Source organism: Paroedura picta, chromosome 9 (genome assembly GCF_049243985.1).
Source record: "Paroedura picta isolate Pp20150507F chromosome 9, Ppicta_v3.0, whole genome shotgun sequence".
Lineage (NCBI taxonomy): Eukaryota > Metazoa > Chordata > Lepidosauria > Squamata > Gekkonidae > Paroedura > Paroedura picta.
The window spans coordinates 21232212-21258832 of NC_135377.1; the positions used below are offsets into that span (position 1 = coordinate 21232212).

General features: G+C 42.5%; 1 protein-coding gene across 1 annotated transcript in view; it reads right to left on the bottom strand.

Annotated features, from left to right (window-relative positions):
- Positions 1-26621, bottom strand: part of MATN2 (matrilin 2) — a 58072-nt gene that overhangs the window by 15339 nt on the left and 16112 nt on the right. The window contains exons 5-14 of the mRNA XM_077351831.1: positions 24243-24365; positions 17363-17485; positions 16487-16609; positions 14262-14384; positions 10634-10756; positions 6973-7095; positions 6044-6166; positions 3691-3813; positions 2727-2849; positions 563-685 (exon numbers count right to left, since the gene is read on the bottom strand). Of these exons, the coding sequence (XP_077207946.1) occupies positions 563-685; positions 2727-2849; positions 3691-3813; positions 6044-6166; positions 6973-7095; positions 10634-10756; positions 14262-14384; positions 16487-16609; positions 17363-17485; positions 24243-24365 (1230 nt within the window). The remainder of the gene's footprint in view (positions 1-562; positions 686-2726; positions 2850-3690; positions 3814-6043; positions 6167-6972; positions 7096-10633; positions 10757-14261; positions 14385-16486; positions 16610-17362; positions 17486-24242; positions 24366-26621) is intronic.

Below are 26621 nucleotides of genomic sequence, written 5' to 3' on the forward strand. Positions count from 1 at the left end.
CCCCAAATAGGAATGCTGGGATTCCAAGGCCTCGTATGAAGCATTTGCTTCTAGAACTTTCACCTTACATGCTGACAACTCCCCAGTCACCTGGGGAGAACCTAGAACCTCAGTATCCCAGGTCCTCCTGCAACATGGCAGGAGAAGCAGCATAACTGGACCCACAAGGTGATTGCACACTGATGACAAATGCCAGAATGGCAGCGTGTGTTGCTGCTACCCTTGGACTGGGGCTGACAACAAGTCCAGGATGAATGAAGTCTCGAAATAGGTGGGGATTCTTCCTCTCCAGAATACTTGGCTAATCAGAGAAACTTCCCAGTTGAACCAATTCACATCGGCAGTGTGCCTCTGCTTTACCTGTGAATCTGGACCCAGATTGTGACCTTGATCTCAAGTGTTACTCTGCTGTTCTGAGGGCCAAACTCAACCACCAGCTACTGTGCAGATCCTTGCTCCTCAAGAGTCTATAGACAACCACAGTATCCTGAAGGATCCTACAGACATCAGCAGGAGAAAGAAATGTAGTAGAAATGTAGTACAACAAGGTAGGGGGGCTTACTTCTGCATGCCTTCCCATTCTCTTCTAGTATGAATCCTTCATGGCATTTACAGACATAGGAATTGTTGCTGTTCATGCAGCTATGTTCACAGCCATGCTCAATGGACTTGCAAAGGTCTTTACCTGAAAAAGATTAAAAATCCTTAGAAGAATCTACCAGTCAATATTTTTTCTTTCATTAACAAGAACTTTAGGATGAGGTCAGGTGTTTCAGACCTGTTGATTAGATTAGATTATTTTATTTATGGTCATTGGCCAGCATCAAAGTATGAATAAAACCACATACATTGTTACAACATTTTAACATCCAGGACATATAGCATCAGAATATAAACAAAGCCACAAACATTATTACAGCATTTTGACGCCAGATCACTCAGTTGGAATATGCGAGAGCTGCAGTGTGCAAGATTGAACAGGATATAAGGAGTATCCTGCAGGGGGCAGTGATATATTTAGCATGGTTGGAACAGGAACTTCTGGATGATTTTCAATATTCCTCCAGTGTCCTGATTGGCTCAACAAAAGACCTCCTACTTGTTTCAACGCACTTTCCCCTTGCTTGCCTTCAGAACAATTGAACAGAAGAATGACTACAAACATCAGCTAGATAAATGGTTCTCAACCTGGGGTTTGAGACTCCTTTGGGGGTCAAACGACCCTTTCACAGGGATTGCGGCAGGGCAAGCAGCTTGGCTGGGGGGGGGGGCGCCATCCACACAACAGCGTTGCGGGGTAGTTCGAAACAGAGCATTTATCTGTCTGGAGCAGTGGAAAAGAGCGAGAGCAGCATGGTGGGACAAGAGGCAGAACTGAACTGAGAAACCCCGGGGGAAAAAATTTGTATACAATCATGAACAATGGATCTTAACATCATTGGTCAGTTTCGGTGTAATTTCTGTGAAAGAACACTTGTATAATTTTATGGTTGGGGGATCACCACAACATGAGGAACTATATTAAAGGGTTGCGGCATTAAGGAGGTTGAGAACCACTGAGCTAGATGGTTAGATCTCTCTCTCTCACTCAATACATAGTTGTTTCTCTTCCAAATAAAACTATTTTATTGTTTTAAGCAGCCTTAACAATGTGAAATGATGGCTAAGAAAGGGAAGAACATCACCACAAGCCTGTCCACTTGGTTAGAGATGAAACCATCTTGAATCTCAACCAGCCTCGCACCCATTTTGATGCCCCATATATTGTTCTATCAGCTGTTTGGCAAACACTTTTAAGGTATAATTCACCTAAGTTTTCTATTATAATAGTGAGGAAGTTCCTCAGATCCTTTGTAATTCCTTATAAACCACAGGCTATCAGAATGAAAACTGAGGGTGGGTGGGGTGGACCTGAATCTCTGGAGGTATTCAAAGATACAGCAAATGAAACTGGAAGCAGGAAAGAAGAAACATCCAAATTGTGTGGTATTTTAACAGTTTTACAGACGTTTTATTATATTTATATTTATATTTATATTTATATTTATATTTATATTTATATTTATATTTATATTTATATTTATATTTATATTTATATTTATATTTATATTTATATTTATATTTATATTTATATTTATATTTATATTTATATTTATACCCCGCCTCCCCCCGAAAGCTCGAGGCGGCTTACATAATTATTGTGGCTTTACACATACACAAATACACACAGGGCAATTTCACACATGCTGAACAATATGCTTTCAATCCACTATCATTGCACTTTGCAAGTGGTTTTTACTGTGTGAAATGGCAAAATCCATTTGCAAATGATCAGTAAAGTGAGCTGAAAGTGGATTATTTAGCGTGTGCAAAAGCACACACACACACACACACATACAAACACACACTCACTCACTGAACCCTGGAATTGTAGTTTGGTAATGGTGATTCGCTAGACAGCTCTAGGTCCCATTTTAGAGCTCTAGATCCCAGAGTTCTTTGGAGAAGAGGAAATCAGTTTAAGTCTTCTGAATCTAGAGAATACTTGGAACAGTTGTTGCAAATGCAGAGTTTCAGAGTTATCTGTTTACATCAGAGAAGCCTTATTTATATCAGATGTACTGTTTATTGTAAGCCTCTTGCCATTTATGAATGTAGACATCTTCTAAACAAATAAATATGGAATTAAACGGCTTGCAGGGAGAACAGAAATTAAAATTTCTTACTTCTACATGTTTTCTTATCCTCAGCCAGTATAAATCCCTCATGGCATTTGCAGACATATGAATCTTTATTATTAACACAGACATGCTGGCATCCATGTTGAACTGACTTGCAGACATCTTCATCTAAGTAAAGTTAAAGGAGTGCGTTGATTAAAACATTTCTACTAAACTTAAGCATTTATTTTACTATTAATTATAATAACTACCAAAATGAGATGTTCTGTTATTAATATGAAAAGGAAACAAATTTCCCATCTAGACAGCCTGTAACAACAAGAGCATAATTTAGTTGCAGTCTGCCTCTATTGGTTTCCTTTTTACAAGGCAGTCTGCATATTCCTAATAAAGGCACAGAGCCCAGTGTTCCTTAGGTGAAGTGAGGAGAGAGGCTCGGCGCTTTCCCAATTGACTGCAAGCTGTGGCCACTTGTGGTATTCCAATCCTGAAGGGTATGGGATGGGACTTTGCCTTCCATTCTCCTCCCAATGCCAGCTTGCCTAGATGCCTTACCCTCCTTGTGCCACTAACTGCCCTTGCCTTGTCAGTCTGCCTCTTCCTTGTGCTATTGCTTTTCAAGCTAAGTGGCTACAGTGCTGTCTATGTAACTTTTGAAATCTGTCGTAACCATTCTTGTATGAACTTAAATGTTAAACATGGCTGTCTTTCATGGCCTGAAAACAAGGAGCCTCTTTATTCTACCTGTCTCAAATCTGGCAATGTTGGTATCCCCGTGGAGTACTACAATCCCCATGAGTTTTGTCCAGTTGGGATGGAAAGCCATAAAAGTACAGACTCAAGAAAACAACAGTTAAAGAAACAACAGCAAAAACACAGAACCACACAAATCCAACCCAATAACAAAACAGTCCCTTTGAGAATCAATAAGAACACCAAAAGAAACAAAACAGACTCCCATGCACATCTTAACACACTCTTATCTTCCAATGAAGACCAAAGAACTTACATCGGCAGGTGTGTCCATCATCTCTTAGTACAAATCCCTTATGGCATTGGCAGGTGTAGGAGAAATCGCTACTGACACAGAGGTGTTCGCAGTCATGATCAATTGATTTGCAGAGGTCTTTACCTACAGGTAATTTAGATAATTCATGCAGCTTGTGACATGAAACAAAAGGCAAAAAAAGAGAGGCCCAAATCATATCCAACTTTCATGCAATGATACAGAAAATAGCATACTATTTACCTTGTACTTTGCAGAGGTTTCCTCTTCCTCTTTTAATAGGAATCCCTCTTAATAATGTACTCTATTTATCAGCCACAGGTATTTTTACAATACCAATGTCATAATTTTACCTATTATGAATTAGTTTTAGTTTCTTATATATTGTATTATGTGTGGTTTGGTTTTCTTTGTTTCCACGGGCTTTAGTAAGAGAAAAACAATTTTAGCTGTGATTTTTTTAATCATCCAAGTGAGATGGTATTTTCTAGGATTTTATCCTTCACCCAAATAATTTCCTCCAGCAAAATTTAGGCAGATGGGCAAAAGGTAATCATAACCAATTAAAATTCTTACTCTCATTGTATAAAAAGCAGATGGTTGGCAAAACAAAAAAGAATATTGTAGATTACAAATCTGTACTCAAAAATAAAGCCGGTAATGGGTGGTTGGAGGAGTTTGGCCTTAACGCCTATCCACCAATCAGGTCAGCTGTCCCATTCTTGATTGGCTATCCATCGAATGAATAGCCAATCAGGAAGGATGTCCTGCCTCCGGTCACGTCCCCCTCCAACTTTTTCCATTTGGAAGAAGTGACAGCCTGGTAAGCAGGAGCTGGGAGGACGGGGGCCCTGGTACCATGAGTTGGTTGGGGTGGGGAGAGGAGGGAGCCCTCAGTCTTCTCACCACCATGAGCAGCTCCAGCCTTGGCCTTGCCAGGCCTAGGTGAGGCTGCCAGACTGCTCGCCAGCGCCTCCTCCCCAAAGGCCCACCTCCATGGGGCTTGATGGGCCTTCTGCAGCCAGTGGCAGGACAAGCCAGGTCTCCGCCAGTGCTCCCCCCCCCCCTGCAAGATGCCAAACCAGCCTTCTGGGGACTTTGGCAGGCCTTTGGCGTCTGGCAGTGAGAGGAGCTGGGTCCCCACCAGTGCTTCCTCCTACACACAAAATGTTCGCTGTGCCCTCTGGGAACTTTGGTGGCCCTTTTGTGCATGGCCAGTTTGGTGTGGTGGTTAGGAGTGTGGACTTCTAATCTGGCATGCCAGGTTCAAACCAGCTGGGTGACCTTGGGATCCCCACAGCGCTGATAAAACTGTTCTGACCGAGCAGTGATATCAGCGCTCTCTCAGCCTCACCCACCCCACAGGGTGTCTGTTGTGGGGAGAGGAAGGGAAAGCAACTGTAAGCCGCTTTGAGCCTCCTTCTGGTAGGGAAAAGCGGCATATAAGAACCAACTCTTCTTCTTCTTCTTCATGGCGGCAGGAGGCGCCGGGTCCCCACGGGCCATTCCTGCCCCATGCGGGCCCATCTGCTTTGTTTCTGTTTAAAAACAGAGAATCCCATTTGCCACTTTCTTTACACAGTTATGAGAAATTGTTTTGGATATACTAAGATTAATACTACTTGGAATGGATTTCCCTCAGGGAAACTGCAAGGGTGCTTGAGAGATCTCAGATCTATGCTTATCACCGTGTATCTGTAAAGTTGTTCCCCCTTCCCTGATGATGGAAGCATCCTTCCACTAGCAAAACAACAAGCATTGGAGTAACTCAGTATCAGCAACACAGCAGAGAGAAAACTATACAGATCAGAGGAGGACAATTTTTCACCTCTCCCTGTTGCAGAACCCTATATGGCACCAGGCATAAAGATAAAGGTATCCCCTGTGCAAGCACCGAGTCATGTCTGACCCTTGGGGTGACGCCCTCCAGCATTTTCATGGCAGACTCAATCCGGGGTGGTTTGCCAGTGCCTTCCCCAGTCATTACCATTTACGCCCCCAGCAAGCTGGGTACATTTTACCGACCTCGGAAGGATGGAAGGCTGAGTCAACCTCGAGCTGGCTGCTGGGATCGAACTCCCAACCTCATGGGCAGAGCTTTCAGACTGCATGTCTGCTGCATTACCACCCTGCACCACAAGAGGCTCTTGGCACCAGGCATGGTACCTGGCAATTCCCTGTACAGCAATGTAGAGGTCATTGGGGGGCTGCAGTGGAAGGGAGATGGATCTGTTCTGTAAGGGAAGTCCCACTCATGGTTCATTGGCTACAACTCACTGAATCTCTGTACACATATTGAGATGGCACAACAAATGCTGACTACTACAGGTTAGAAGAGTGGCATTTGCTTGCTTACTTTTGCAGGTTTTCCCGTCCTCCGTCAGTATGAATCCCTCATGGCAATTGCAGACATAGGAACTGCCATCACTAACACAAAGGTGGTCACAGCCGTGGTTCACTGATTTACAGACATCTCTACCTAAAAAAAGACAATCCTTTTCTGGTAAAAAACTGTGACGTAAAGAATGCTTAAATATCAACACAAAGACTGCAGGTTCTCACTGAAGGTGTGTGTGTGTGTGGGGGGGGGGGGGTCATGGCTGAGTGATAAAGCATCTGCTATGCCTGCAGAAGGCCCCAGGTTCAAGCCGTGGCTTCTCCAGTTAAAAATCTCAGGACCAGGTGACGAGAAAGACTTTTGCCGGAGACCCTGGAGAGCTGATGCCAGTCAGAGGAGACAATATCGAACCGGATGGACCAATAGCTTGATTTAGCTCACAGCAGCATCCTGTGGTCAATCTGCTGCTCTCTTCCCCAACAGACCCTCCCTCACCTTCTCAGTTTGGTGCTGGATCTCCATCTTCATACACTGTCCCAAGGAGGGCTGGTCCTTTGCAGCACTTGGAGAAGAGGTCCTGACCTGGATGGGCCAGACTCACCAGATCTTAGAAGCTAAGCAGGGTTGGACCTGGTTGCTATTTGAGTGGGAGACCACCAAGGACATCCAGGGCTGCTATGCTGAAGGCAATGTGGCAATCACCTTGCCTTGAAAACCCTACAGCGGGAGGTGTCACCCTAAGTTGTCTGCAACTTGATGACACTTTCCAGCACCCCTTAAGGATGCCTAATGCTTAAGAAAAGAAAAAAAAACACCCAGTCTTGTCTGCAAATAGCCCCCCCCCCCATTCATCTTTCACAAATGGGAGATGTAAGTTAGTCACAATGACAATTCCATTTATACGACTTACTTATTTAAGTTAGCAAGGCAGAGAGAATGAGGCTTACGTTTGCAGGTTTTCCCATCACTGCGCAGCACATATCCTTCAAAGCACTGGCAGGTGTAAGATCTGTCACTATTCACACAAGTATGCTCGCAGTCATGGTCACTCAGCAAGCAATAGTCTACTCCTGCAGGAAGGGCAGAAAAGGAAAGATGGTTGTCAGCAGAAAAAAGACGCCAGGTGGATCCAGGCTACTTGTACCATTGGCAGAATGGAACTTTCCTGACAGCTTGGTTAGGAGTGCGGACTTCTAATGTAGCGAGCCGGGTTTGATTCCACGCTCCCCCACATGCAGCCAGCTGGGTGACCTTGGGCTAGCCACAGAACTGATAAAGCTGTTCTGACCGAGCAGTGATATCAGGGCTCTCTCCGCCTCACCCACCTCACAGGGTGTCTGTTGTGGGGAGAGGAAAGGGAAGGCGAACGTAAGCCACCTTGAGCCTCCTTGGGGAAGAGAAAAGTGGCATGTAAGAACCAACTCTTCTTCTTTCCCCTCCTACAATAGCCCCCTAATCTTCATGAAATTCTACCCTTGGGGATGACGTATGTTTGTCCAAAGTGGGAATGGAGAGCTAGTGGATTCATGATTTAGCCTTCAGTATGCAGAATGTGAATAAACGAGATAGATTTCCCCCCCTCCAGTACTGCATCTCATTTTATAGTGCACAAAATGTCTCCTGATTTAGTGTTAAAGTGCCAGATGGAGAGCAGGAGGCTGCTGCATACAGATGAACCCTGTAGCTCCGAGCCAGAACTCCGGCAAACACAGTTCATCTGCATGTGAAGTACCACTTGATAATCAGATGGTGGATTTGCCACGAGATTTTTCAGTAACTGATGAAGGATGATTTGCCCGCGTATGGTTACGGACACTTGTATTCTAAGCATTTTTATGCTTTGAATAAAGTGTTTTAATCCTGCTGCTGATTTAAAAACCTAAGAGAATCCATGTTGCATCAGGCTCATCCAGTGCAAATCTCTGTGTAACACTGTGGCCAAAGTCCAGATGTCATCAGGAGGTCCAACAGTGGGGCCAGAACTCCAGAAGCCCTCCCACCATGGCCCCCAGACACCAAGAATACAGAGCATCTCTGGCCCACTAATATTGTTCCATCTATACATTATAGCTTAATAGCCCCTGATGGACCTCTGCTCCATATTCCAGAGCCAGTTTGGTGTAGTGGTTAGGAGTGCGGACTTCTAATCTGGTATGCCAGGTTCAATTCTGAACTCCCCCACATGCAACCAGCTGGGGGACCTTGGGCTCGCCACAGGGCTGATAAAGCTGTTCTGACCGAGCAGTAATATCAGGGCTCTCTCAGCCTCACCTACCCCACAGGGTGTCTGTTGTGGGGAGAGGAAAGGGAAGGCAAATGTAAGCTGCTTTGAGCCTCCTTTGGGTAGAGAAAAGCGGCATATAAGAACCAACTCTTCTTCTTCTTCTTTATCCAATCCCCTCTCAAAGTGTCACCACCACTTTCACTTTGAGTGAAAAAGTATTTCCTTTTATCTCTTCTAAACCTACTGCTCTTCAATTTCACTAAGTGCCCACAAGTTCTTGTACCACAAGAAAGGGAGAAATGTACTTCTTTCTTTTCCTCCTCTATCTCGTACATAATTTTGTAAACCTGTCATGTCACCTCTTGGTTGTCGTCTCTCCAAGTTAAAGAGTCACAACATCATTAACCTTTCTTCATAAGGAAAGTGTCCCATTTCCTTACATCATTTTAGTTGCCCTATTCTGTACCTTTTCCAGTGCTATCTCTTTAAAGATGTGGTGACCAGAACTGTACACAGTATTCCAAATAAGGCTGACCCATAGTTTGATACAGGGCATTATGATCCAGGATTATTTGTTTTCAGTTCTCTTCCTAATAATTCCCAGCATAGCATTTGCCTTTTTTACTGCAACAGCACACTGAATCAACATTTCAGTAAATTAATTACCATGACTCCAAGATCTCTCAGTTACTGCCAGCTCAGAGCCTGTAAATGTGTATTTATAGTTGGGATTTTTTTTTTATTTCAGTGTGCATTACTTTGCATTAGCTCACACTGCCCCCCTTATTTGCCATACTGGTGCTCACCCGTCCAGCCTTGACAGATCCCTCTAGAACAGGGGTAGTCAACCTGTGGTCCTCCAGATGTTCATGGACTACAATTTCCATGAGCCCCTGCCAGTGCTTGCTGGCAGGGGCTCATGGGAATTGTAGTCCATGAACATCTGGAGGACCACAGGTTGACTACCCCTGCTCTAGACGCTTCACAATTCTCTCTGGTTTTCAACATCCTAAATAACTTAGCCACTTCACCACTTACTCCCAACTCCAAATCATTAAAGAACAAGTTTAAAAGACTGATTTAGTACCAATCCCTGCAGTACCCTGCAGCTTATCACCTTTCACTGTGAAAACTGCCCATTTCTATGCACTCTTTGTTTCCTGTTAATTAACCACTTTTTCATCCACAAGAGGACTTGTCCTCTTATCGCATGACTGCTGAGTTTAGCTAGGAACCTTTGATGAGGAACTTTATCAAAAGCTTTCTGGAAGTCTAGGTAAACAGCATTTATTAAGTCATCCTTTGTCCACGTGATTGTTCATTCCCTTAAAGAATTCTAAAGTTAGTGAGACAACATCTTCTCTTACAGAACCCATGCTGATTTTTCTCCAATAGCTTTTGTTCCATCAATGTGCTTACTAATTCTACCTTTAATAACAGATTCCACCAACTTACCCGATAGCAACATTTAAAGTGACTGTCCTATAATTTCCCGGATATCCTCCAGAACCTTTTTAAAATATGGGGTTACATTAGCTACCATCCAGTCTTCGAGAATGGAGGCAGCTTTTAGTGGTAGATTCCATATATTTGTCATTATTCTCTATAGCAATTGAATCATATGAGGGGGGTTTTGTAGCTTCTCACAGGAAACTCAAAAATAGAACAGAGTCTGCTTCTAAATAATAAGTGGGGCAAACTGGCAAGTAGAAGCAACATCCCGAGGAATAATCATAAAATCAGAGCTTAACAGGCACATGTCTAGAGTTAATATAAAATGCTAGAGCTTTTGATGGAAATCCCAAGTGCAGCCTGGAGAAAAATAAAACCCCATAAACATTTTCCCTACTACTCAGGAAAAAAAAGCCTTTTCCATTTGGTAGGTTAATAAAACTATTTTAAAAGGCCAGTTGCAATTTTTTTGCTAGCATGAATTTATACAGTCACCATGGATTGGATTAGAACTGTACTAAAGTCTTTTCTCCTAAAATGCACTATTCCTTAAGCTTATCTTTCCTGGTGTTTTTCCTCTGGGTTATAGCTTCTCGTTTCCAGTCTGCTCAGCCACAAATTGAGGGTCTTCAAAAAGTACTCAAAAACAAATCAGGATTTTATCTATAGCAGTACAGGTACTCTAGCAATTCACCTAGTACCGGTATCAAAATAACCTCTCCCTTGGCATGGACATTCACATGGATGTGTTTATTAAAACAATGTATACTCTGGCTTTCTGTTTTATCTGTTGATATCACAAAGTACAGTACAGTTTTTAATTTGAGTTCTTCCAGTTAATTGGCATGCACTACACAAAGCAATAGGAGTACCTTAAATCAGCTTTCTTTTCTCTGTTTAATTCTTTACAGTACCCCAGTCAGGAGACTCACGTGAACAAGTCTTTAGATCCTCGTTAATGATATAACCTTCAGAACACTGACAGACATAGGACTCCCGGGTGTTCACACAAAGTTGCTCACAGCCATGGTTGTTCTCAGCACAGTGGTCCACTCCTGAGTCAGGTGTCAGCAACGGAAGAGAAATGAATGGGAAATTTAAAATATTCCCATCCAGATATGTAAAAACCCAGTAAGAACAAAGGATAACAACTTTTCATCACCAAACATTCCGCATAATTACTGATTTAAGTTTTTTTGAGCAGGAGTTCAACTTGATAAAGTTCCTACTACAGAGCAGGAGTGGTAAAATCCTGGCTCACATAAAGTCAAAACGTTTGATGGCATGAAGACTACAATTTCACAGTGTAAACTAAGGAAACACAACACCACCATTTGGCACATTAGCAAGGTTACATAGCCCTGACAGAGAACATTTCCAAGAGAAGAGCGAAACGCCAGAGACATTCACACAGTAGAGATTCATTAATCTTTGAGGGCTGGACTGTGGTCTTATGAGGAAAAACAAGTGGGAGGCACGGCTGATACGTGCTTTTATGAATGTACAACATAACTATCCTGGCTCTGGTAATACAGAGCAAATCACATTTTTGGAAAGAAAAACAGATCTGAAAGGAAAAAGACTTCTCTCAACTAAGTTGCTCAGAGACTTCCTTCAGAGATTTCACATCCCGATTTTGGGGCCAGTTCAAACAGGAAAAAAGCCTCAGTGTTATCCTTTTGGACCATCCTTAGGTATTAGGAATAGGCATGAGCTGGTTCATGAGCCAAAATTCAGCACAAACTTGACCTAGTTTTGAGCCCCCAAACTAATGTTTGGAGAAGGCATCTCTCCTGAAAATTTATATCAGCTGTTTGGCCATTTCAACCTAACAGCTGAGAAGCACAGGTTCACAGCTGACCTGTTAGGTTTAAATGGCTGCGAGCCATTTCACTTGATGGTTTTGCTTCCCCTTGCTTCAAAGCGGGGGAGGGAGGTGGGGGAGGGAGGTGGAGCGAAACAGATCGGTGACATGGCTACCAATCATTTCAGCTAACAGCTGTCAGGTGCATACACCCTGCTGCTAGGCTGAAATGATTGCAAGCCATTTCACTGGTCATTTTGCTTCCTCCTGAGCAGTGAAATGGGTCTACCCTGTTAGGTTTAAATGGTTGCAAGGTGGGAAGAAGGTAGAAGCAAGAAAGATGCCCTCTTTCTTCCAGCCATGGCAAGCCTCAGAAAGGAGTATCCAAACTTATCAGTTTGGTTCAGGGCATTTTTGGCTTGGTTCAGGGGCACCCTTGTACCTCAAACCAAACCAGATTTTTTTGTTTGTGGACAACTCTCCATTGGATATAATGGAAGGATGGGGACACCCACTTTGGGAACCCCTAGACTTGGACCCGGTGGTCCAATCATTTTGAAATTTGGAGGGGAGTAAGGGAAGAGCCTCTGGGAGCTACCCTGAATGTTTGGAGGCCGTACCTCAAACCCCCACCCCCCAGGCCCCAGAAAAGGCAGGAATGCTGACATTTCCATTATAGTCTATGGTGCCATTGACTGCCATGGGCGCCAAAGCCGCCAAATTGGGGTCTTCATGCACAAACCTACTTGTGATCCATATGGGGTGGTGTTCAAAACCACTATGCATCTATGATTCTATGCATAGGCATTGCAATGAAGAAGTATGATTTTAAAAGAATTAACATGCATCGCGGGACCATTAAATTGCGTCAGAATATGGAGGAAGGGGATTGGTTGCCTGAATTGATTGACAGGTGGAAACGCAACATATATATGGTGCTCTGCTCTCTTCCGCCCCTTCCAGCAGCAAGTGAGGAGGGTAAGATGCTAAAAAATAAGACAAACAAAAGCGAGACAGAAAAAATGTAAGGGAGGTCCTGGAGGGCCATTTTTACTAATGTGTAGAAATGCCCAAAAAGTTACACAGAAAGAAAGTCAAATGTTCCTTATCATAATGACACAGAACGGTTTCCAGATGCAGAGAACCAAGCTGGTGTGCATAAATGTTGCTGGAAAACTCAATGTATTAAGAAAACTCAAATTTGTAACTTTTTAAGAATCTGATAAAATTACATCCAGAGAAGGAAATGGGGGGCAGACAAAATTCATCATTTCTGCCTCTTATTTATTACATATATGGACAACAAGCCCTGGAAATCATATAGCTGCTTTTTGAGAGAACAGTCCCATCCAAACACTATCTGAATAATTGAAAAATCATACATTTTCAGGCATCTTTCCAAAATTAACATCCTATACCGTCACAAATCTTGTGGGTTCTAAAAAGTGAGAGGGATACTAAAATATGTGTTAGTTCTAGTGAGTTCCAGTTGGCATGGTTTCCATTTTCCATGAGTTCATTTATCACAAACAGAGCAGGTCTCAGGGACAAGTAAATTGTGAAAACGATCCCTAAACTCTTAAGATAATTGCTACACATAATGATAATGGACAGCCTCACATTGTTATTCCACTTTGAAAACAGAACTGCAGGAGAAATAAAGATACTAAGTTTGATAACAAAATTGTACAGTGCTTGTGTTGAAGCCGCATAATGATAAATCTGATAAATCATTAAAAATGATAAAAAGCAGACTTCCAGCAGTTTTGGACCTTTCTTTTGTTTCAACATTTCAACGAGCAAATTAAAAAGCTGTTAATGGTAAAAGGGACAGACAAACGGGACAGACAAAAAACTTGAAACAGCAACCCGCCATCTGAAAGGTCAAGGCATGAGTGATTATTAAAGTATATTCAAGCAGATTACTGCAAATTAGATCCTAACCATGTTTTCCACTAACAGCAGATAAAAGGAAGCAACTTTTTGCCAGTTCCCCTATTGCAAAGCTGCACTACGGTATTGTGACAACTGGAGGTACAATACTGAGGGGGTGTATGTGTAGTAAATTTTAATGGGAGAGTCGAATTGGGACAATCTCTTCCACAAGCACTGTCTCTGTTCACACTGGATTCACGCCTCTGGTTTTTCTATCAGATTTTTTTTCTGATAGATTTCTATGATAGATTTCTATGATTTTTTAAAGTGCACGACAGTGCTAAGGAAACCAAAATATTTTTTGAAAAGCCATCTTTCTACCTTTGTCTGTGACATTGCAAATACTGATCAACAGCTGTAGGCAGGAAAACCTAAACAAAAAATAAACAGGCCCAGATACAATGCAAATAAAATGCATATGCCCATTCTCATTAGTCTACTGTATGGCTGTTTTCACACGTGCTGGATTATGCCCAGTCAGTGCCCTTTCAAAGCTCTTTGGCATTTGTTTGCAACTGGCTTTTCCTCTGCTAAAGCATGCTGAATGTGTGTGACAGCAATCTAAACTGTTGTACTATAGAATACATGTTTAAAGATGGAAATCTCAGATATGCCTAATGGTAAACTATTTCTTTTTTCAGAAGTTTGAAACAAGCATTTTATTCACTGGGTAAACATATGCAAGTCAAGAATATCTCAATACACATGACTACCACTGGAATTACAAAAGCCCATATTTTCAAAAACTGTAGGATGCTTGTTTTTTTTCTAAGCCCAGTCCTTAATTCAAACACCTCCAATAGATGGTCTGAAATACTCACTTCTACACGTCTTACGGTCACGGTTCAGGGTGTAACCAGTTCGACATCTGCACATATAGGAGTCTTCAGTGTTAACACATTCATGTTCACAATCATGTTTTCCCAACGCACAAAAATTTATTCCTATGGGAAAAAGAAACACATGATTTATAAAACAGCAATTAAACAATAATGAAAACCAGTGCACAGAGCTATTAAAATCCCACCTTTAAATCTGGTTTTAGCCACCAATAAAATTAAGAGTTATTTCCAACCTTCTAATCTAGGTAATCATAGATGTGAAAGATTTCTAGACCAAGCCATCTCTATACCACAGTTCTGGAGCACAAAGGGTATGGCTTCCAACATGTTGGAATCCTTTGCTTTTTTGTATGATATTCTCCAAAGTACACCGATCTAATTTCTAATAGCAAAAAATGTAAAAAGCACCCCACAACTAGTAATCATAACATCTCTTATAAAAAACATAACATGTTATGATTTATTTTATTTACTTCGTTTATACCCTGCCTTTGCCTGCAGTGGGACCCCAAAATGGTTTACGTTGTTCATTGTATCCTCACAACAACCCTGTGATGTAACATAGGCTGAATGTGTATGACGGGCTCAGAATCGCCCAGTGGGCTTCCATGGCAGGATCGGGATTCGAACTGGATCGTAACTACTACACCAGGCTGGCTTGTCGCATTCCATCCCCACCCGCAGAGCGATCCTAAGCAGATCTAACCCTTCTAATCCCATTGACTTTAACTGATTTTGAAGGGTGTCATTCTGCTGGGGTGGAACTTCACGTTAACATTTTAAAAGTTGTGCAATGCTTTTTAAAGAAGGTAAGGCCTGGCAGATCGCCAAATGACAGGAGTCCCAGAAATGCAGGGCATCAGCCAAGGAACCTTTCCATACACATAGTACTGTAAACTTGGTGTTATGTGGTGCATCGAGGTGGTGAGTATTTCAGAGATTATAATGGGGATGTAAGTCTTTTTTGGCAAGAGAGAGAGAGAGACAGAACAGAATTCTGGAACAATTAATGCTTTATAATGTATTTTTTTCCTCTTCTGTCATCCTTCTTTATATGCCAATAAAGATTTTTTGGCCCTGGCCTGGATGGTCCAGCCTAGTTCAGTCTTGTCAGATCTTGGAAACCAAGAAGAATCTTCCCCCTATTTCCCCCTCCCACACCCTAACTGCTGTAGACTTAAAATGGTAAATGGGCAGTGCAAGACCCTGCACGGCTCTAGAGTGTTGCTTAGGCTGATTCAGCTGCTGAGGCCAATTCCACACCTGGTTCCCCACTGAAATATGCCCCCCTGGGAAACATAGCAGCTGCGGACAGGTTCCACGTGTGTGTGTGTGTGGGGGCGTTGGGGTTTTAAATTTTTTTAGAGGAAGTTGGGATTGCGAATAACCTGACCTGGGCATTTTTTGCCCCCTCTGGGCCAGAGTAGGACACGGGCCTGCCACTGGATAGGCTCTACTGGCCTTTGCTTTCAAAAAGGGGACACAAATTCTTCTGTGCTCCCTTCGGCCAGGTCAAATGAAGGCCCGATCCGGGGCAGGCCTGCCCGGCACTGGTGTCTTGTGGAAGTGGGGATTAGCGGCTAAGGTGACCAGATTGTCCCACTTATGGAGGGACATCTGGGGGTACCTGGCAAATTGTAATTATGTTGAAAATTTAAAATATATATATATTACAATACTATTGTTGCATTCTATGTGTTCTATGAAACTTTTTTGTTGCTCCATGTATACCAAATTTTTAATCAAGACCTCCCCCCCCGGTCAATGGTGTCCCGCTTTACCCATGTTAAAATCTGATCACCTTAGTTTAGCCCCCCTTCCGTATGAGCTCCCTCTGGGCCTTTTCCCTCTGTGCAGAATCAGCCTGAGTGGGGCTTCCTGTGTTAGTGAGCAGTTTCCCATGCACACAGCTCTTAGAGGGAGAGCCCTGGTTAGTACTTGGATGGGGCACCAGACCACCAAGGAAGTCCAGGGTTGCTACGCAGAAATGGCAAACCATCTCAGAACACTTCTCGCCTTGAAAACCTTACAGAGTCGTCATAAGGGGGTTGTGAATTGACATCCCACTACCACCTGGGCTTCTTGACCTTAGAACCAGCTTGTAATAGCAAAGGGCACGGATCATCATAATAGAAGAAAAGTAGTGATGGCAACGGCAAAAAGTAAAAGCTGATGAACTTACTATACACTTTAGGACAACATACTTTTGCAAGTTCTTTTATCTGCACTGAGGGTAAATCCTTGCCGGCACTGGCAGAAGTAAGATTCATCTGTATTGACACAGTCTTGCTGACAGTTGTGACTCTGTAAAGCACAGTGATCTGGTCCTGGAAATGGGAAGGACGGTGATCAGCCCGTAATCAGTGCAAGTGCCTCACTCCTTAAGTCCTTAATGTAGAACTTGCTAATGTTAGGCACATGCTTGCCAAAGTAAGGTTGCTTCTCCGGAGGAAAGCATCAAGAGCCCTCCTGCCACAGAATAAGAGGTTTTTTTGGTACCCCATGTTACTACTCGAAAGAGTCTCAAAGGAGCTTACAATTGCTTTCCCTTCCTCTCCCCACAACAGACCCCCTGTGAGGCTGAGAAAGCTCTGAGAGATCTGTGACTGTCCCAAAGTCACCCAGCCGGCTGCATGTGGAGGAGGAGCAGGGAATCAAGCCCAGTTCTCCATAATGGCCGATGCAGCAAACCTGAACAATGCTACCTTGGAGGAAAAGCAAAATATAAATGCAATAAATGGGTAGATTTCTAGCCTGCCTACTGTGACAAGGCAGCAGATCTCCAAGGTACCAGCCTGAAATAGTTTGCAAGCTTTGGGTTGGGATTCAGCCTAAATTTTCCACTGGCAGGATGGAAATCTTCTGCCTCCCCACTCTCACTGATCTTTATGAAATACCGCTTTGGGGGCAGTTTCGTCTGGATCTAACTGTAATGTCCTAGGTATTGGCTCCAGGATGTGGTGCTTATGAAGCATGAACTCTCACTGCAGTCTGGCTCACGATACTGTTCATCATGCCTCTGCCACTCATTATGCATGAAGTCTTTTCAGCAGAATTCAGCATAGATATGGATAACTTACTCGTGCACGTCTTTTGGTCTGGATTCAGGACGAAACCTTTGTGACACCGACAGTAGTAGGATCCTTTGGTATTGACACAATCGTGTTGACAGCCTTGGTTATTCAAAGCACAATAATCCACAACTGAAACAGAAACAGTAATTTTTAAGCAAGCTCAGTAAGATCCAGTGGAACATTTCCACTGATGGAAGAAGTAGGTAATATTCATGATTCCCTCCTCCCACTTCAGACCTCCCACTCCTTGTTATGCTGTTCGGGGGGTGGGGTGGCTCCCTGTCCCCCCTCCCCAAGCAGCATTTATGGGGCTATTTTGGAGCTGCAAAGAAGTAAGCAAGTCCTGTGATTTCCTTCACAATCTGAACACATATGCTCAAGGTACACGATACTTTCAGGTCCTAAGAATGTAGTCAGATGCTGCTGAAGCAGGCAGGTAATGAGTACTTTAGCCTAGGTGCTATGGTGCCCACCAAGTGTTTTAAGTAAGTGGATGTGCCAGGTGTGGGTTTTGCCCAGAAAGGCTTCTGATTGACCACTGGGGAACAGATTGGCTGGGCAGATTTTTTAAAATGGATGAGTGATAGGCTTGTGAGTGTCCTGCATAATACAGGGTGTTGGATTAGATGACCCAGGAGGTCCCTTTCAACTCTATGATTCTATGATTCTTTGGTAGCAACTGCCGCCACAGAATAGGGATATTTATTGTGTGACTTTTTGTTTGTGACAGCCATTCAGTGCCTGCACCCACCATCCTGTGTCAGAATTCCAAAGGTGCTTGCCGACTCAAACAGGGTTGGGACCCCTGGTTTAGCTACTAGAACTGAAGTCAACTGCTGTGCCTCATTACAAGGACAGTAGACCCTGTTACTACTGTCTTATTGAAAATGAATTCTCCAGACACCTCATTGGCCTAACATGGATTTCCTCCCTAGCACATATTTTGATGGTGGTTTTCTATCCCTCTGGTTCAGCACAATTTGGTGCTGTGTAATTAGAAATAATGAAAGTGGAAATACTTCCTCAGTGTTCCCCTGGTGAATGGGAAACATTCCACATCTCTCAGAAGTCAAGGCAGGAAAGCAGAAATGTGAACTACCGATCCCCACACATATGTATGCATATCCTGTGCACATGCCAGCTGTGTGAGCTGGTGAGAGTCAACCAGAAGCTGAAGCACACCTGAACAGCAGGAACTGGAAACAGTTATAAGAATGAGAGTTTCATGCATGAGCCCTTAGGTCAGTGGTTCTCAACCTTCCTAATGCTGCAACCCTGTAATACAGTTCCTCATGTTGTGGTGACCCTCAACTATAAAATTATGCAAGTATTCTTTCACAGAAATTAAGCCAAAACTGACCAATGGCATGAAGATCCATTGTTCATGATTGTATATAAATAAGTTTTTTCTGGGGGTTTTCATCAGTTCAGTTCTGCCTCTTGTCCCACCATGCCAATCTCGCTCTTTTCCACTGCTCCAGACAAGCACTTTATCTTGATCTATCCCGCAAGGCTGTTGTGTGGGTGGCACCCCCCCCCCCGCCAAGCTGCTTGCCCTGCCCCGACCCCTGTGAAAGGGTCATTCAACTCCCAAAGGAATCCCGACCCCCAGGTTGAGAATCACTGCCTTAGATCAAGCAAAGAGCACAACTTTAGAGGTGGTGTCATATGCCATTTAACTTCTTGACAGTCGTAAGGTGACCAGATTGTCCCACTTTTGGAGGGACATCTGGGGGTACATGGCAAATTGTACTTATGTTGAAATTAATATATATATATATATATTACAATACTATTTTTGCATTCTACGTGTTCTATGAAACTTTTTGTTGCTCCATATAGACCAAATTTTAAATCAAGAAGCCCGTGCGATCAATGGTGTCCCGCTTTACCAATGTTAAAATCTCACACCGTAATCCTAAAAATACTTTCCTGAGAGTAAGCCCCATTGAATAGACGTGGGATGAGTAGACCAGCTTGGTCAGAAAATTTAAAGGTTTTCTTTAAATACTTAAAGGTTTGTGCAACTTTCTCCAGCTGAGGACTGGGTTAACACAACAGAGTAGGAGCATTTGGAGTAGAGGAAAGATGCATTTCGTTCTGTATACTATGTTTACGTCACCCTGTATTAAAAGATTAGTAACATAGCTTAAGAATTCACACTGACTTGTTTACTTTACTCTTTTTTCTTTTGGCAGCGGCAAGAGTGTGTTATAGTTATTCCAGTGATTTATATTCTCTACAGATAAACATATACATACTTATAAGTCATGATAACAAACCAACTTTGTAAAGACCGGTACAAAGAAGCATAAGATATTCTGTACACATTTTAAATCTGCATATTCTGCATTGTCCAAGGTCAACTTTCCAAGATGTTTACTCCTGTCAAATGCCTGCTCTGTTTTTCATTGTAAACCTAGCTTAAGACCACCTCCAATACATTCAAAACTATTTGGATTCCTCCAAGACTTTTAGGTTAGTGAGACTGAGCTTCATCTATCTCATGCCAGCTTCAAACAGAGTAATTTCAGCTTAATAGAATCTCGAAGGACTTTCAAAGAGGAGCATTTGGACCAGTCAAAAGACCAAAATTATCCTTTCTGCCCCTGAACAGTGTGTTCTGTTTCACATAAATACTCCAGAAAGAAGTTTTTCGGTTGTTTCCAGCCAAGCCATTATGAGCTAACTGCTGAAGACTATTTCATTTGTTCCTGTATGCCTAAATTATATCATTTTTAATTTTTTAAAAAATTGCAATTTGTTTGGATTAATGTGTTCTTCCACAAGCCCGGAACCATAACTTTGCCTTGATCTATGCAACTTTGGTGGAAATGTCAGGGAAGCAGATGGCAAGTATTCTTTCATATTATGGGAGTTTCTGCTTATACTTGAAGCAGTTGGTTGAAATCCAGGCAATTTAGACTTTCCATCATGTAACTTGCATAACCACTTTCCTGGCAGATGCCTTCCTGTCCCAAAAATTGAGTGTTGCGTGAAACATCCATTGAAAATGTTCATTAAAGCCTTTTAAAAAACCGAAACACAAATTTCCAGTTGTCTCATGAGAACTAATAATGTTAACACCAATCAAACTGCAGTACATTTTAAGAGATGGCCATTTATTGTAATAAGTACCAATGCATGAGAAACATACATTACATAGGGTTGGATTCTATTAACTTGGCAGCATTTTCCTCCAGCACAACTTCCAGAAGTAATATGTTCCACTGGAGCAAAACCACTTTCACTAAAGAAGGCCGTGCTGCTTCATAGGATCTTAACCCACCATTATTTTGATTCATGGACTTCCTCCTCCATAGCAGGTACATGATATTTGAAAAATAAGCATCCTAGCCCATGTGACATGGCAATTTTATCAGTGTGTCTCTTTCTCAATTAAATGGTTACTGAAAATATTTATTAAAGCAATAATCAGTTTCCTCATTAAAAAACATAAATAGGAGTAGCCCTTGGAGGCCCATATCAGTAGTCTCCTCTAATAACAGCAGATTTTAAGGTATTTTTCATTAAGAAGAAGAGTTGGTTCTTATATGCCACTTTACCAGAAGTCCCAAAGCAGCTTAGAGTCGCCTTCCCTTTCCTCTCCCCACAACAGACACCCTGTGAGGTGGGTGAGGCTGAATAAGTCCTAATATTACTGCTTGGTCAGAACAGCTTTATCAGTGCTGTTGTGGGTCCAAGGTCACCCAGCTGGCTGCATGTGGAGGAGTGGGGAATCAAATCTCTTAACCTTAAAGGTAAAGGTATCCCCTGTGCAAGCACTGAGTCATGTCTGACCCTTGGGGTGACGCCCTCTAGTGTTTTCATGGCAGACTCAATACGGGGTGGTTTGCCAGTGCCTTCCCCAGTCATTACCGTTTACCCCCCAGCAAGCAAGCTGGGTACTCATTTTACCAACCTCGGAAGGATGGAAGGCTGAGTCAACCTTGAGCCGGCTGCTGGGATCGAACTCCCAACCTCATGGGAATAGCTTTCAGACAACCTTTCAGCCGATTACCACTCTGTGCCACAAGAGGCTCAAGAGGCTCTTAACCTTACTCTTCACCAAGAAAAGAGCACCTCATCCACCAAACAAATACACAATTAGAAAGCAATAACAGTCCAAGATATCTACTAAGATTGGAGCTAACCAGACAAAAAAGCACACATAGAAGAAAAAAAAACAAACCTACACAATTCACGTCCCATCACTCAGTACTCTGGAGTGGAAGTTAGGGGTAAGAAACCACTTCCAACACTCATGCTGTTCAATGCCAGGTTATTAAAAACAAAACCACCACACTGCAAACCTATTTTGCAGAACAGAAAGTAGGCCTGGTGTGCATGACAGAAACCTGGGTCAGGGAGGGCAAAACAGTCACCTTCGAACTGGCCCCTGCTGGGTTCTCCATCCTCCATCAATCGCAGACTGTGGGGTAGGGAGAAGGGGTGGCAACTCTAACCCAGGAGAATTACTCCTTCAGAGCCCTTCCTTCGCTGTCTATTCCAGGCATAGAATGTGTTGACCTCGAGTGGAATGCAACTAAGATCTGAACAGCTTGTTGCAAACCCACATTTGTAAACCGTCCGAAAAAACATTACCTTCAGTCAGTGTAACTTATGGTTTCCAAAAACAAGGCCGAAGAGAAAAATTCTAAAACAAGATATTTGGTATCGGAGAGAAGAAGAGCCATTGAGCTCACCTGCCTATCTCTTTGCTTCTCAGTGGTTACAATTCTGGCACTTTTGCCTTGCATTCTGTGTAAATGTGCTATCCTATACATGTGACCATCATTTTCTGAGACTACGAGAATGCACATATTTTCTATCGTCACCATGCACAATTAGAAACCTTGCTTCATTGTCTATCATAGGCACCTGTTACCCCAGCGGTTGAGACCCCCGGGGGGGGATCAATCCACCCTTTCAGGGGGCTTGCCAAGACAGCCGCCGTGGCAGCAGCGGCAGTCTCAGCAGCCCAAAGGTGAAGGTGTTGAGAATTGCTGGTTGCATCGGCAGCAGTGACCCAAAGAGGATCGTAGGGTTGCATGAGCGCTGGCGATCATGGAAGGCTGAGGCCACTACTGGTGCAGAGGGGAGGGGTGCCGGTGTTAGCTGGAGCGCCAACACCGCCCCTCCCCTCCCCTCCATGCCGCTGGCAGCCTTGGCCTTCCATGGTTGCCAGCACGTGCACAACTCTACGATCCCCTTTGGGTCGCTGCTGCTACCGCTGTGGCCACCACCACGGCCCCCGCGAGGAGGCAGCAGGGTTGAGAACTGTGGTGTTACCCTAATGTAAAACAGAGATTTCCCTTGCTGGGAGAATTTCAGATACAGCACCCTCTCACTACCCAGGGGAGGAGTACCCAAAAAATGACTGAAAAGGGCTTGCAGTAGTAGTATATTGTGATTGTGATGATCTTGGTAGAATATAGGGAGGGTTTTTGTTCAAGCTATGGAAAATATGTGAATAAAATTAAAACAGTGTATGAATTTTGAAAATGCATACATATGCACTCTTGTAAAAAGACTTATTGCGCATCCTGCTATGAAAAAAGTGCATGTAAAGCATTAATTAGAATACAGAATGATCCATTCCACATGCAAAGTGGTAACATTAAACAGCTGTTATTGTAACAGCAGTATGTCTATGGGTTTCCAACTGTCAAAGTAAAGATAACTAGAAAGAGAATGCACAGCTGTGAGAAGCTGTTTTGCTTACAACTGAAGAAGTACTGGCATGTGACTTGAACATAAGATGAAATCAGGATGCTTTTACATACAGTTTAGCGAGGTTTTTCTAAGCAGAAGAAAGACAAAACATAAATCCTCGAGTAGCCCTTCCTGATGAAATATGAAGACTGAAGCAGCAGAACAAAGTTTGAGTCAGTAGGAATAATTGTTAAATTAAAAGCCTACAAATACTGGAAACAGCTGAAAGATCATTAACATTAGGAACAACCTTCTTCTGCTTATCAAACTGCTTTATCTAGGTGTGGAAAAGCATGAACCGGAATGAACTATCAGTGTGTTAATGTTGCTAAGAATGCTGCCCCGCTACCGGGGGCAGAGCTCTCCTGCTCTGGAATTTCCTCTTGTAGTAACACATGAACGTCCCCTTCCTCTGCATCAGCCACACTGGTAATTATGTCCAAGTATCCTCTGTAACTTTTCATTTAAAGTGTTCTGTGGCACCCTGAAGGCTAACTTATTATTCAAGTCCAGTAGTACCTTGAATACCAACAAGATTTACAACAGTCAAAGCCCCCTTCATCAGATACAAGCAGGAATGGAATTCCCCAATCCCTTACACCCCAATATTTATTGTGCATCAGCTTTGGGAATCTAGACCACCAAAGCTTAACCTTCAAGACATCTATTAACCTTTAAGGCACAACAGGACTCCTTTTGTTTTTGCTAAAACAGGCTGACAGCGCAATCTTAAACAGAATTACACCCTTGTAATCCCGCTGACACTAAGAGCTTACTGTCTGGAATGTTTCATCCAACACAGCCTGTGATTCCCACAAGCAATATGTTACGCTGATAATTTATGGATCTCAAGCATGGCAACTTTCATGATTTATTATGCCCCAAAATGTACACAAGAGACTAGAAAAGATACTCCAGCTGAAATCCACACAGCGCAACATGTGCCTTATATTGCTTGAGGGAATGAAAAGTTCCCCTAAGACTTGATTAATGTAACCCTATGGTACTAATGAAGATATGCGCTGTCCCTGTAGAACATTGTTATGAACAATATGGCTTGACTGGGAAGGAAGTATATGAATGAAAGTAATTTCAAAAAAGAAATCCCAAAGCAGTTATTATAATGAGAGCAGTTTCTTTTTAACAAGAGCAACAGAAGGGAGATACGTACTGAAACATTTCTTCCCATTTTCCTCAAGTTCATAGCCGTCGTAACACTGACAGACATAGGATCCAGGGGTATTGACACATATTTGTTCACAGTCATGTTTTTCGACTTCGCATAGATCCTGCGCTGCAAAAATCAAAATCAACACGTTACTGTAATTATAGGGAGGTCTTCTTTTGTATTATGTTTGAAATTGCAGATTGAAAATACAAGTTTAGAAAAGTATAATCAAACCACAGGATAATAGATGCATCAATTAAAAACAAGATAAGGAAAATATTTATTTATTTTGATTTATGGCTTTTTGAACCATACTGGGTAAAGCAAAAGAGATCACAGTATATTCCTTAAATTTAAAAATGAAATATTGATGTTTGCTTATTTGCATTTTTTTTGGCAACCTCAGTTATTTTGACCAAGAGGGTTTAGAGAAATCTGAACTTGAATGTGAGACTTAAGTAAAAAAAAAACAAATACATTTTAACTCAAGTCCCATTTATAGAATATCAATTTAAAAAACACACAGTATTATGAATGGGCTTTGATCACTGATATTTCAGATGCTAAGACATAACTAAGAAAATGTACTTCGTATAAAAAGCAAACTACTTCATTTGGGACTACATGTTTGCACACCTCTCAAAGGTATAGGTCTCCATCATAATAACTTGTATGCAACTGTAATTGGATAATGCCACTGCGTGAATAATGCATGAACAACATGGTATGCAGGAAAATGGAACAGAAAGCTATTTCAGAAGACTTAAAACAGATTTTTGATGGTACCATGCAAGAAAGGTCATGGAGAATTTGGAGTTGATGCCTTCAAGTCATTGACTCACAAAATTTCCTCAACTGGTCCAACTGCCTGCACACATCAGACAGTGCTCACAAAAATTAATAAGCCTTCAGTATTAGCAATTATATCCATTGGTACAGTCCACAACATCTAAAATTAAAGAGACTGCTATCACCGATTTCAATGGATTCTGGATAGCAGCCAATATTTTTCTTAAGAGATTACTGAAGTTATCTGTGCACTGCAAACTTTGTATGGAAACTGGCTCTGAAAAAATTAATTGGAAACTGATCCTAGGCCTTAAATAAATACATCTGGAATATGTTGACAATGTATTGTCAGAGAATATAAACATGTCTGATTTATCTCTGCAGAGACTAGGGAACAACTGAGGAATGCATTGTTGGCATTACATGTTTTTGAAATTTCAAGAGCAAAGGCACTAGCTAAAGCAATCTTGAACCGCAATAACGTGAACCTAACTCCTGCTAAACTGTATCTACTGCTTTACTCAGGGGTAGTCAAACTGCGGCCCTCCAGATGTCCATGGACTACAATTCCCAAGAGCCCCCTGCCAGCATTTGCTGGCAGGGGGCTCATGGGAATTGTAGTCCATGGACATCTGGAGGGCCGCAGTTTGACTACCCCTGGCTTTACTAATACTAGTTGTCTTCCTTTAGCTAACCTTCATCTGCACTCAACACTCCATGATTCATGAAACAGGCTCAGTCCCCATCAAACCATTTTTAACTGAATTTACAAACCCATTGCTTCCTGAGGAATCCCCCTAAGTATGTAGAAATGCTTTCATCTCACACAAGCACATGGCCCAGTTTCAGGTGCCACCTACAAAAAATGGGTCAAAACATGTTTGATGTTGGGAGTTCTAGACAATCAGCTGCCAAATAACATTTTTTAAAAGCTGCACATGCACGGGATCCCAGCTTGGACCATGATTAGAGCACAAGAGAACTACGAGATTAAGTCTTCTACCTGTTCTTTTCCTAATCTACTACACACAGGCAATTTGCTTAGAAGGCTTTCTTTTTCTTTCGTTTAATTTATAAAAATTATATTTTCCTATATACTTGAGTGCAGCAACATTCTCCAAGGGTTTAGAAACTTTGTTCTGTCAGTGGAAAGCCTGGTTCCTTGGGTTTCTTAGTTAGGACAAGTTACCCAGTTCACTATTTGATATAGCAGAGATAATTATGATAATCATAACAATAGAATAAGAAGAGTTGGTTCTTATATGCTGCTTTTCTCTAACCGAAGGAAGCTTAAAGCAGCTTACAATCGCCTTCCCTTTCCTCTCCCCACAACAGACACCCTGTGAGGTGGGTGAGGCTGAGAGAGCCCTGATATCACTGCCCGGTCAGAACAGTTTTATAAGTGCCGTGGGGAGCCCAAGGTCACCCAGCTGGTTGCATGTGGGGGAGTGCAGAATTGAACCTGGCTCGCCAGATTAGAAGTCTGCACTCCTAACCACTACACCAAACTGGCTCTCATATCATATATATACTGAAGGGAAGTAGGCAGGTAGGCCATTTTGCATACAAAACCTGGTATATGTTAATATCCTA